Source organism: Abrus precatorius, unplaced genomic scaffold (genome assembly GCF_003935025.1).
Source record: "Abrus precatorius isolate BTA unplaced genomic scaffold, Abrus_2018 Scaffold6, whole genome shotgun sequence".
Lineage (NCBI taxonomy): Eukaryota > Viridiplantae > Streptophyta > Magnoliopsida > Fabales > Fabaceae > Abrus > Abrus precatorius.
The window spans coordinates 7,324,242-7,338,268 of NW_020874406.1; the positions used below are offsets into that span (position 1 = coordinate 7,324,242).

The 14,027-nt window shown below is 31.5% G+C and overlaps 1 protein-coding gene across 3 annotated transcripts; it reads left to right on the forward strand.

Annotated features, from left to right (window-relative positions):
- Nucleotides 1-1,281: 1,281 nt before the first annotated feature.
- Nucleotides 1,282-3,424, forward strand: LOC113869521 (UPF0496 protein At4g34320-like). Of its 3 annotated transcripts, none has more exons than XM_027505880.1 (2): nt 1,282-1,367; nt 1,977-3,424. In XM_027505880.1, the coding sequence occupies exon 2, from the start codon at nt 1,995-1,997 to the stop codon at nt 3,111-3,113; it is 1,119 nt and encodes a 372-aa protein (XP_027361681.1). In that variant the 5' UTR covers nt 1,282-1,367; nt 1,977-1,994; the 3' UTR covers nt 3,114-3,424. The 3 variants fall into 3 exon arrangements, with proteins under 3 accessions (XP_027361681.1, XP_027361679.1, XP_027361680.1); XM_027505878.1 differs by having other exon boundaries at nt 1,337-1,641; XM_027505879.1 differs by having other exon boundaries at nt 1,337-1,459.
- The last annotated feature ends 10,603 nt before the right edge of the window (nt 3,425-14,027 follow it).

A 14,027-nucleotide genomic window follows, 5' to 3' on the forward strand; every position in this document is an offset into this window, starting at 1 on the left:
AAAAATATTTTTTAATTATTTTTTATTAATAATTATAATATTTCACATTAATTTGTAAATAAATTATTAAAATCATTTTGTTAAATAGTAAAAATCAGTGCACAGGAGAATATTTCTATGAAAATTTGGACTTCTACTCCTCTTGGACTGACCTCGGCTGCCTTACAGGATACAATATTCTAATAAAATTTTAGAACAAAAGCAACACAAGCAACATAATTCAGAGATGTTATTATATATGTATCCATAACTTTCTATTTTTTATTTTGGTATTTACTGTCATTTGCTGTATGTCTTGGCTACCAAGTTATTGAGAAGGTAATGCAAACTTTTTTAGTAGCTGGCAGTAGTTAGATTTTTAGTGGTCCTTTCCAAATTGAAACTTCCAAATTGTTGTTTTTTGACGTTGGGAAGCAACAAAATGGTATGTTGTCTTTTTCTCCCCTTTTACTAGGGTTCATGCTCTCTTTTCTATTATTTTCTTTTGTTATTGAATACAAAAAAGATAAGGATATAGACATTAGAATGTTACATTTGTTTTTTTAGGAGAAAGTTAGATTGAAATTTTAATGAATAATGAATGATTTTGTTTGTTTCTATATAAGGAAGATATTTATGAAATGAATACTAATAAATAAAGTAAAAGTTTAAATATTTATATGGGATTTATCTGATAAGAGGAATAGATTTGGATAATACAATTGTATATAAATAATTAAAATCAAAAGATTTAAAAAGTTATATAATGAATTAAAAAAAGATTATTAACTTTTTAAAATATTTATATGACTTATATTTTAATTTTAACTATTCATGAGAAGATCTAATTATTAAAAAAAATTCTCACATGAATATATACATTTTACATGTACATTTTACCTTACTTTTGATTTTAATTCCTAAATTTAAAAAAATTTAGTCTGTTGTCTCTAAAATTTTATTTTTTGTAAGTCATAGTTCTTGTAATTTCAGTCAAAGTTTAAAGCTTATAATTTTATTAAGTTTAAGTTTTGGTACTTTTATGGCTACCTCTTAAAATATACATGTAATGATAAATTATTAATGACAAAGGTCAAAATTAACGAAATAAAGTTAATAAAAAACAATAAAAAATAAACCTTTCTTAAAAGAAAGAACAAGCAAACAGTATTTTCAGTTCAGATGTGAGTTTATTGGGAAGCTTGTTGAGCAAATAGCTTAAAATCTTGCAAGATTCCATTTGTTGTTTTACTTTTATGTTCTTACCAGAACAAAGTTGTGCGACTCTGTGCAACTTCTAATTGCTTTGCGCGTTCCAAGCAACATCTTTGCAGTGTACACAACAAGGGGAGACCCAAACACACGCGCGAGTCTTTAAGATAGAGAAGGTGCATTACTTCCCGCGTTTTCCTTCTTCATTGCTTTCATTTTCTTAAGCGTGCAAGTCATTGACAAAACTCAACATACCCACATTTTATTGGTAAATAACTCTGCTAATTATCTTCAAGATCTTCTGTTCCCTACCTTTAACATCACTCAAATTTCTTTCCTTTCTCTTCTTACTTCCCACTTCTTAAAAAGGGTGACTCCATCAGTTATTAGCTCAAGCTATTGTCATAATCACTGTCTGGAACTTGTTATCTTCTTCAATAGCTTTCAAAGGTTTGAACTTTACAAAAATCTCTATCTGGGCCTGCTTGATTCTTTCCATTTGTTCATGTATTTCATCACTTGGGATCTTGTGCTAGTTGTGGTAATTGTGGTTTGGTAAAGTTTCTAGTGGGTACAAATCTATGAGATAGCAACAGTATCCATTGATTTGTTTGAAGTTGATTGTATTCATCCTTAAATTTATTGGGATTAGGCCCAGATTTTTGTTCTCAGGAAATTGCGCCCATAATCGTAAATTGGGTACTTTTCATTTTATCAATCCTTTAAGGATTCTCTTGGTGGAAGGTGATCTTTTTCTCATTTTGTTTTTTTGGCCTCTTTATTAGATCATTTCAACTGAAGAAATGGGGGGATATATGAGCAAGAAGACCCCTCAAACATCATCTGGCATTAACCTCAATACTGATATGGCAACTGAATTGAGGTCGTATGAGGCTGCCTGTAAGCTTGACTCTGATTTGCAATCCTTTGACAGCACTCTTCAAACTCGAACGAATCAAGTAATCAATACTCTTGCAGTGGGTGTTGAAGTTCGGTCCCTTTCATTTGAATCTCTCAAACAAGTCACAGAATGCCTTCTTGAGATGAATCAGGAAGTTGTCAAGGTAATCTTAGACTGTAAGAAAGATATATGGAAGAACCAAGAACTGTTTGAGCTTGTTGAGGAGTACTTTGATACTAGCCTGCAGACTCTAGATTTCTGTACTGCATTAGAGAAGTGCCTAAAGCAAGCCCGGGATAGCCAATTGCTTATTCTTGTGGCGCTTCAACAGTTTGAAGAGGAAACTGGGTTGGGAGAGAAACGCTATGGTAGGACATTGCAGGAACTGAAGAATTTTAAGGCAGCTGGTGACCCCTTCACTGAAGAATTCTTCCAAACCTATCAATCTGTTTACAATCAGCAGATACTCATGCTTGAGAAGTTGCGAGTCAGACAAAATAAGCTTGATAAGAAAGTAAAACAGATCCATACCTGGAGGAAGGTCTCAAGTATGATATTTGTAGCTACAGTTGCGGCTGTCTTGATCTGCTCAGTTGTAGCAGCAGCCATTGCTTCTCCACATGTTGCAGCTGCACTAGCTGCTGTTACTGCAATCCCAATTGGCTCAATGGGAAAGTGGATTGACTCCCTGCTAAAGAACTATGAAAATGCCATGAAAGGACATAAGGAAGTAACTATCTCTATGCAAGTTGGCACCTATGTTGCTATAAAGGACTTGGAAAACATCCGGGTTCTCATTGAGCGGCTGGAAGTCGAGATTGAGTCTCTATTGAAGAATGTGGATTTTGCTGTTGAGGAAGAAGCTGTGAAGGTTGCAATAGAGGATATCAAGAAGAAGTTGGGAGTTTTTATGAAGAATATTGAAGATTTAGGAGTCCAAGCTGATACATGTAGCCGTGATATTATAAGGGCAAGGACAGTGGTTCTACAGAAGATCATAAAGCTTCCCCACAACACATGATGTGATGTTCTTCTGCCTTGTCAACCAGTATTCCAGTAATTGTTGCTTGTTGGAGAATTCATTTGTTCCTGTTTCATATCTGATTTTCAGCTGTCATTGATTCATGCAAACTTGGGTTTATATTGTAAATAATGGGAAAGTACTGACTTATAGTCATTTGGTATGTTTAGGAAGCTAAAACTTATTATTCTTTTGAGACAAAAAAAGTACCGAATGTATTTTTATTTTGTAAGATATTTGTGTTTATCATATTGTCTGTTGGTAGGATTATTATCTGTCTTAATATAGCCTAGCATGATGATTGATTGCTTTTCGTCTGACCTACTTGGCTTGTAAAGTGAAGCTACTCAATCAAAATACCCCAAAAAATATCTTTTTTCTCACAAGCTGTTGATTTAAGAATTACTTTGCTGTGGTATTTTATTATATGCTTTTTAACACACTCTTGATAACTAATTGAAATTTTTTTGGAAATTATGAGTGACATTCACTAAATCAAGAGTGAGACTTGTATTTTCTTGTGAGTCTCTAAAAAAACTTTAGTCAATAACATAGAATGTGTTTCAAAATAGTATGTTTGAGAGTATTGCCAACATTCCTCCTAGTTTCCAGCTGTTAGTTGCAATTAGGAGAAAGGGTATCACTTGTATAAATAGAATAAAAGAGAGGACAGAGGATAGATTATCAATTGGAAAACGGATTGTATACTTTGAGAGTAGGGAGGTCTAAGTTCTCTCAAATAACCTGAGAAATTCACTCAATCAATTAAAATAAATAAATAACTTGTGTTATTTTCTGTCTAACTGATTCAGTTCCTATCAAAGCCCTTGCTAAAATTTAAAGGGAAGGAATCCTACATTTCTAGATTATGGAAACCTAGTAATTACTACAGTAGATTTTGACATACTGTGCCAGTACTAGATTGTTATGGATTGTGATTGATTTGATTAAAAATGTGTTATAAGTTTTATCTGAAGGCATTGATTATTGCCAATTGTAGATAAACTTTGCCTCTAATGAATTCCTCTGAAAACCAGCATTTCTAAAGCAGCATCTTTTATCTCTCCCCTTCTGGGAGATGACGGTCTTATGACTCTTATCTGCATGAAACATCCCTTTATCTTCCATCTATTTTTCTACTCAACATTTATAAATATACTTTTTTTTGGTCAACTGAAATATACTGTATTTGCATGAAAAATTGCAATTGTGATTGTATCATGCAACAGTGGTCGGTTAACAAGAAAGGAAGGTCCAGAAAGGGACTGACATGGGAGTGATTATTGATGGCAAATTAGGCAGGTTATAATAATAATAATAATAGTGGTGGACCAGTTACATTTATGATTGAAGTTATACAACAGATGTCCCACGAACCCAAAACGTGGAATGCATATTTGAGAAAAATTTCTTAACGTATTTGCGTGGACATTGAGTACATTCTCCGAGGCCTGATCCATAACTAAAATTAAATTAGTTTTAAAATCTAGATTCTTAATAAGGTGGTTGCTATAATATAACATAATTGTTCTACATGTGAGAAGACATTTTCTTAATTTACAAAGTACTGTAGAAATTACCTCTCAATAAAACCAAATTTTTAGGCCCATTTTATTTTTTGTCCAAATTTATTTTAAAATTCATTTAGCAATACCAGATTTGTTTATTCTCAACTGGATACGTAGCCTCTTGCAGCTGATGCAAAACATCTTCTCTTCTCTTCCTTCTTGCTAACATACATTGAAACTCAATCATTTCTCACACTGCTAATAGTGGGCTTAACAGATCCCTAATCAATCTCTAAGTTGATTTCCATCAGGTGAGGGTTCTTCTTTGTTATTTGATGATTGTTATTTGGTCAATGTTATTTGGTGCAGGAAATTTGTGCTTGTCTCTGCATAGCAAGCTTAGTTAGTTAGTTATCAGTTTCAATGTTAGCTTAACTCTGTTGGAGACGAAAGGATTGGGATGGGAATGAATGTTTTGAATGGTTTAGATTGTGTAGGTGTTGTTTTCGTATAGTAGAAGCAAGTTTGATGTGTGTTTTGTCTTTTGCTGTGCTCGTACGTTGTTCTTGACTTCATGTTATCGTAACCATGTAATTTGAAATTTATAAGTATTAAAATGAAGTTTCTAGTATTTGGTCCACTTTTTTGTGACTCAATCATTGTGATTTTATTTTCTCTTGCATCAACCGTTTTAGACATTTGATTCAACGTCTTGTTATCCATTTACTACGTAAGTTGGGATGAAAAGATTGTCACTACATCTATTAAAGTATAATTAAATTAAATGTGTACTAGGCCAAGTTAACCTAAGCCATCCTATTGTGAACATTGGTTGAGATTGCATCAAGTTTAGAAAAATAGGAGGAGTTTGTCAGTTTAAGGTTATCAAGCATTCAAGTGAAAATTTGAATTTAGTAAGTCAATTAACAATGTGGATTAATCCCTAACTCATTCATATTGGTTCAATCATTAATCAATTAAGAATTAGTTACTAATCCCTTCACAAAATTTAGTTAATTAGAACAAGCGTCAATTAACCCTAATTTCTCATGTAAGATTAAATAAATTACAGGATTAAGCCAACTTAGAACCCAGCTCAACATTAAGCAAACTGAGCTCTGAAACCCTCGTTAAGAAAGGAACTTAGTTGATTAAGCAACAATCCCCATTCAATTCTTAATTTAGTTCTAAAAAAATTAGGGAAATAAAATTCATAAGAAGGAATTTCGTATCTACAATTAATTCGATTTCAAGAACCACTATGAACTTATTGGGAATTAATCTCTAAAAAATAGCCTTCCATATTTTAACATTGCGAGTAATAAATGTTCAGCAAAACAAGAAAATCAAAGTAAAAAAGATGAGAAAAGAAATAAGAACCCTAAAAATAAGCTCTTGGCAGCCACCTAGAGCTCTGACCTAATCCTCTGAAAGTGTAAAAATGAAAAGTACAAAAATGGCAAAAAGGTCACTATCCTCTAATTGGGAGTCTATTTATAGTAAAGTTAACACTTTCCTAACGTAATCACTATGAATGGTGAAAGTGATTACGTGCAAGTCCCATTGCACTACTTTCTCTCAATAGGCTTGCGCGTAATCACTTTGAACATTGGGAGTGATTATGCGTAGCCTCGCCTCATGGAAGTGGCTCTGGAGTGTTCACTATCAATGCTGAGAGTGATTACTTCCACTTGGCCTTTGGAGGGTGTTTGCTGGAGTAGTTATTTTGGATGTTGGAAGTGATTATTTCCACTCAATTTTTTCTTAAAAGCTTGGGTTTTTTACACAAATAAAAAATTTTAAATATAAAATTACTTATATGTCTTGAATTTTTTTTCTACATGAATTTCTTGATTTGAGTTATATAGAAGTCAATTAAAATCGATTTCACACACGAGTACATAAGTTGATTATAATTGTTTTCAAAATTTCAATAAGAAAATCGATTATAATCGACTTCTATATTATGTAAGAGTCAATTATAATTGACTTTTGTGCCCTAAGTTATATTGTTTAAATTTTTATTCAAATTAAAGAAAAATAACAATTTTAATTAAATTTATTAATATTTAATTATAAAATTATTAAATGATATCAATGTAAAAATAATATTTCAAAGGACATAAAATTTAAATTCTAAACTACATAATATTCAAATTTTAAAGTACATAAAATTAAACTTTGAAAGGACATAAAAATAAAATTCTAAAGTACAAAAAATTAAAATTTCAAAGTACATAGTCCATAAAAAATGTAGATCATCATGCAGCATATGTGACTATGAGTCACGCCTGTTGCGTCTGGGACCAGCAAGGTGACTCCTTGTTGTACAACGACAATATACAATCTGTCGTACAGGTCTGCGATGTGTATATTCCTCCTCTTGCTGATGCTCTTCCTCCTCCTACATTAAAGGAAGGAGTTCAGATATGTGATGGTGATGGTCAATATAAATTATCTGTAGGTGGTATTATACCGGTCGATGACCTTAGCAAATTCGTAACCTTAGCATCTGACATGAAAGGTGGACTGAAAAATATATGTTGCATAGGACTGGGAGTAAGAAAATAATTTGATCTGAATTGATGACTAGGACCTCCCATAAAATGTTGGCTAGGGGTCATACATGGTAGGCTAGGGCCCGACATGAAGTGGTGCTGAGAAGAACCATACATGTACCGCTATTGGCTAGGTCTTGACATGAAGTGGTAGCTAGGGTACGTGGATGTCAGGTGGTATATGTTGCATGAGATCTGCTGTACAATTGGATTTGCACTAGGTTCTACATCGTGTACCGGAAGGTTGATTGGTATATGTGCCTCATCACGGTACTGATGTCTACTAGCACGTGTACCTGCACGCAAATAACGCATGAAAGAGCGTCTATCTGGAATGCCATCAGGGTGTGTAATGTTAGGTGCTGGAGGGACATGTAGTGGTATACCATCAGGTAAGTCCCTAAGCTCTGCATCCTATGAAGCTCCATCCAATGACAAAAATCTATTAGCGATTGATAAGTACCACTGAAAGTACTCGACAGAGGGACGATCATTATCTGCTAGAGGATATTGAACTCGTTTCTCCCTATGTGCCTCCCATGTAGCATGCCATATCACATGATAATCAGGCCACCATATCTCTAGATCACCTCTCCTATCCTTAGCATGCAATCGATCAATATTTATAAGGCTGATTAGTATGTGTTGTTCTCCACCATATTGTCGAACCATGCGATCAACAGGGTGCCACTCAATCACAGTAAAATGTATAAGAGCAATCACAAATGCCCAAATATCAGCCTCATTATACACAAAAGGAGGTGTAATGTTCCTGACTTTGTTGTTGCTGTAGGGCATCCACCTAAACTGAAAGTTTCAAAATAAAATATTAGACAAAATAAATATAATTATTTAAAACAAAAGTTAATAGCGTACATCATGTTTTAACTTACCCTATTAATGTCAATTGAATCAATGATCTTCCTATATCGCAATAACTTATCTGTATCTAATCTCGTCGATGACCTAAAACTTTTCCACCTTAAATGAGCATAATTATTTTTTACTTGCAAATTTAATATATATAAATAATAAAATTAATATAACCATAAATAATAGTACCTTAATGCTAGTGGAAAAGTGAGAGGATAATAGTGTCTAGGGGCTAAATGAGGTATTTTGTACCATGTTCAAGACTGTATAAGAGGCAAACAACCTGCAATTTCGGTGACATTGTATTTCACCCCACGACATATCTCACGATAAAGATATGCTAAAACAGCCAAACCCTAACTATAGTTTGAAATCTCTGTAAAATCAGCTAAAAGAGGTAGTCACTTCATATGAACCCTAAATCCTGATTTATCTGGAAATAATACCCTACCAAATAGAACCATTATGTACGCTCTAGTGTAATGGATAATAGTTTGTTTATCAGCATTGTGAGGTAATGTTCCACATATATCTATGAACCACTGTAGATTTATAGAAAATCTTTTTATGTTTCTCTCATTAGGAACTACTCCAAGTAACTCTTCACATAATGCCCATATATTACGATCATAAAATTTCTCCCATGCTCAATGCAACCACTCACAGGAACTCCATCCACACATAAGTCTAGTTAAAACACAACATCCTCCAAAGTGATCATACATTCTTCGTATGGAAAATGAAATGTATGTCTCAGGCCTCCAATGTTCTACAAGTGTATTTATGAGTGTCCTATCATAATCAAATATCGAAACCATTTGTGCAACATGTCAAAAACTAGTCTGCGCCTAAGAAATGGTTCCATTCTTGAATCTGGAGGAACCATCATATTATAACGTCTACTTTTTAAAATTTGAGCTTCCTGTACAATAACAAAATAATATATATAAGATTTAAATGAAAATATTATAACAAAATGATTATAATTATAAATTACTACAATACAAAACTAAATTATCATAATAATTATAAATATATAATTTTATTTACATTCTTCAATATAATAATTATAATTATAACAAATAATTAAAATTAATTTACAATATAATAATTCTTAACATTTACACATATTTCTAAATATATACTTACAGAATTAACTATAATTTAACTAAATATATTTAAAAATTAATTTACCTGTGTTAACAGCTTGCTTGCAATATGATCAACAAAATTCAGCCGATATAGATCGTTATTCATCTTCTTCCATCATCTCTGCTTCAGTGTTATTTGGTCTCACTCTCTCTAGTCTCCTTTGTCTCTCTGGTTTCCTTTCTCTCTTAGTCCCTCATCGCTGCTACTCTCTTATAGTCGATTATACTCGTCTTCAAAATGAAATTGAAGTCGATTTTAATCGTTTTACGTGTAATATGCAAGTCGACTTAAATCAACTTCTTTGGATTCAAAAAGAAGCAACGAAAGTCGACTTTAATCGACTTTAATGGTGCAGTAAAGTCGACTTCAATCAACTTCAATGGTGCTAGAAAGTCGACTTCAATCAACTTTAATTGTGCAAATTCGACTTCGTTCAACTCGTTTGAAGGTGGAACTGCAAGAAGGGAAATCGATTTTAATCGATTGCTGTTAACCACTTTCAGGACATTTGTGTAAAAGAATAAATTTTAGGGCACATGCGTAATTTTATACCCAAAAAATTATATTTCTGTAAAAAAAGACTAAAAGCTCAAATTTCATAGATTATTGCCAAAAATTCTTGCATAATTATTCAAAATTACAAAAGATAATTATAAAACTTATGTAAATTGAACTAAATTAAGAAAATTAAAATTAATAACAGAATTGACATTTTTATGGTATTTACATTCTTTAACTCCATTTTTTTATTATTAAAAATCTACTAATAAGTAAAATATTAATAAAATGTGTTCATCAAGGTGTTTTTCTATTGAAATATGTGGTTATGCGATTTGTTATTGATGTATTATTACCCTTTCATGGATCATTTCTGTAACATCCTTACTATAATTCAAATAATTTCTCTTAATAATATATATATAATTTTGAATAATACGTAATGGAAATTGTAAGTTTTAAATAGTTTTGAAAAGTTGTATAGATACATGAATATAAACTAATGAAAATCGAACAAATTATTAAAACTTTGTCTGTATAAAAATCTCATTCATGATAGAGAAAAAATGCGTTTCATAACTTAAATTTATAATTAGAATGGAAGCTAAAATTTTATATTATATATATATATATATATATATATATATATATATAATTCGATTTCATGATACAAACAAACTGTTTTTAGTAAATTAAATTTCTAACTAAAGCTAGATATAAATTAAAATTTAAAACAATTAACTACTTAGTATTCCATATACACCTTAAATCCCTATTTATAATAGGGTTTATCATCAAAAATATTAATTCTAAATGAAAACTTAATTAACATTATTACATTCTTTCAATGTAATTAAATCCTAACAAAACAATTTTTTTCCCTTACAATCCAATGCGAATATGATATTAGGATGGATTCATCTTCGTTTATTTTTTCTTTACCCGAAATTTTTTGTAAGGGTGAACATCTTTCGGTCTCACTAAATTCTCATTTATATTATGATCAAAGTAATGCGTAAATTATTTTCTAATACAACATGCATCAAAATAGAAATATTTCATTTTTAACCAAACATGAGTCATCCATACACATAATTTGTCACTTAATTAAACACAATGAATTTAATTCTTGATCTTATGTCACTTTATTCATTTCAATTTTGAAATAGTCCTCAAATAATAGTATTCGAGGTACTCACGGGCCCCTAAATCACTAACAACATATTTTTTTTAATTACGAAAGACTTACGTTAGCATAGATAGTCGTTGGTTAGTCAAACCACACATAGATACAATGTGTGCGTTCATGGCCTTCATAGTAAAATTATAGTTAGGAGTTTAGTCAGGAAATGAACGTGAGGTCCGTAAATGCATATCACTTTTAATTGTGTACACATCAGTGAACAACATTTACTACTCTCACTTCTTCCCAGATTTCTATAATTGACTTCAAATCCTATACTCCTAGTGTATCTCTGAATTATTCATACGATAACTCAACAGTGGCGCACCAAAATTATACTATTTACATCAATCAATATTATCCTAATACATTGTTATAATCACACTAATCAATTATTATAATATATGTGTTATAATCTCACCTGTTAGTGTATTACAACATATATATTATAATCACACTAATCACACGTATTAGTTACTCCTTTTCTTTCTTACATTTTCTCAGCAATTCACATATATTCATATTAATTTCATTCATCTCTTTTTCCTCATTCATTTCATTGAATCATGTCTAAATTTTAGCTTACCCAAATTTAGTTAACATCATATGTATACTGAAAGAAAACATGTTTAATCACATTAGATCAATAAATTATGCATCATCAACTTTTCATGACAATCAAAACGCCATTTAAGCATATATTAATAAAATAGAGAAACGTATCATTATACAATCCAATACAATGTGCCGAAGGTTTAACATCTCCGAACTCAAACCAATCGTGCAGCTCATAAGTATATTGCTGGGGATCACACTCTTCTGATCTTATTAAAGTCTTTTATCCTAAAGTTTAACACTTTATACATTTTCATCATCTAACACATATATTATTAAAAAATACTAACTTACAATATCTATATATATATATATATATATATATATGCACACACACATTGAGTAACTTTTCTACAAAAACTTCTTAAAACTTGGTTTGTTTATAATTGTTATTATAAAATTCCATTTTAGATGATTCTCAAATCAAAGCATAGGTTTTTATGCCAAAAATTCATTTTAACATTATATTTTCCAAGAAAATACTTCAGATATACTATTCAAAATAGGGTATATTGGGTTTTTCAAGCTAAATATAAAATAGAACTTAAGATTTATGATCAACTCCCTTTACCTGGAAATATATCTATAAGACCAAGTTCTTCGTGAGATCTAGAGAGAAGTTTAAAGTTTTGATCAGAGATACTACCCAAAAACTAGAGTTCTTTCTAACATCATAGAGTATACTACTATTATGAAAAGAGAGATAAGAGAAATAGGAGCGAGATTTAAGAGCTAAGCTCCATAAACTTACTTGGATATTCGAGTTCAGATCTATAAAAGATTTAGGGTTAGAGAAGGTTTCTTTGAGAGAAAAGATATGAGAGATCAAAGAGAAAGTGGGAGAAATGGTAATTTGGATTGTAATTCGAGTTTTCTAAGATGAAAACCCTTAAATACCTCTCAACCCACGACATTCTTACTACACTGAGTTATTTCTCGCTATAGCGAGAAAACTAAATAATAATTTTCCCTTGTTCTGTTATTTTAGCTATAGTGAGAATGACTAGCTGGCAGCAAAAATCTTTCTCACTGTAGTGAGAAGGTTGTTTGTAACATCCATATTTTTATATTTATTATTATGACATTATATGTTGGTTATACGGGTGAAATTATTTGAATTTTAGAGAGTTTAAATGGTATAAGTTGTAGGATATCTCGTTATAGCGAGAAAGAACGTTTAGAATGAGGCTCTTTGATGCTAGAATGACAGACATATAACCTTCTATTGGAAAGAACGTTCGCCATATCGCTATAATTTGTATGATCATTATGATTGAATGATATTGGATTATTGTGAAAGTATGTTTGGCTGATTTAGGTGTTAGTGATATATTCTAGTAGTGTGTGTGTTTTGGACTTAATCCAGAAGTGCTTTACTAAGCATAATCTCTTACCTGAGTGATAAGTTTGATAAGAAAAAGAGTATGGAATGAGTATAAAGTGGTGAATGGATCTAGTGTGAATAGTTACATAGATACACTAGAGGTATAGAATCTAGAGACGATGAGAAATTTGGAGAAAATGTAGGGTAGTGAGCGACATTCGCATATGTGTACACACTTTTTCTAAGAACGAATGCACTACATAAACTCACAATCGTTTCTTGACTAGACTTCTAACTATACTTTTGCTAAAGGGCTCGTTATTGTATACGTTGCATTTGTGTACATGGGCTAACTGACGACTATTTACCTAGTTGAGCAAAACCTCAAGAAATGCTGAAGACATTATTGTCTGTGATCACAGTACATTGAGAGTGCGTGTTTGAAGGAGAGAAATTGGATGAGTTATGACAAGCTTGTATGTTGAAATTATATGACTATTGTTATTTTGTAAATTGATTGCTGAATGATTATATTTTCTCTTATGCTATAACTATGATTTTTCTATGACATGGTGTGTAAATGGTAGAATAGACGCTTATCCTTATTAAAATTTTCAGGAAACCAAGATGACAGTGCCTCAGGAAAGAATTAGACTAATAGATAGTTCTATACAATGTGGACTTAATTATGTATTTAATGAGTATCAGAGAACTTGTCATTTTAAGTTGGCTGTACATGTGGATGACACACCTAGTCATATTATTATTTTGGAGATGAAATTATATTATAGCGTCCCTTTTGATTTTCTTGTAAATAATAGAATCAAACATACCTTATGTGTGTGTGTATATATATATATATATATATATATATATATATATATATATATATACGATTAGAACTCTAGTAGTCATAACTTATTTGTGTACATACCATGATTATGACCATCTTGAAAGGCTGACCCAAGTTACCTTTGAAGAGTACCAGGAGCTGAGGTTGCAGCTGATTCGGGAAATATCTATCTTGAATCAGATGATGACCTCGATTTCAAGGACTTAGCAGAGATAGAGAGATGACATGGTGATGACTAGTACTGGGTCTTCAGTGTTTGGATATATTTTGGGACTGCTCTAGGACTTTGTCTATTTTGGTTGTGTAATTATTATCTTAGGTCCTACACTTTTTGACAAACAATTTGTAAA

Bases quoted from the DNA above. Each gene is read 5' to 3' on its own strand.
- LOC113869521 (XM_027505880.1), top strand. From the start codon at position 1,995: ATGGGGGGATATATGAGCAAGAAGACCCCTCAAACATCATCTGGCATT.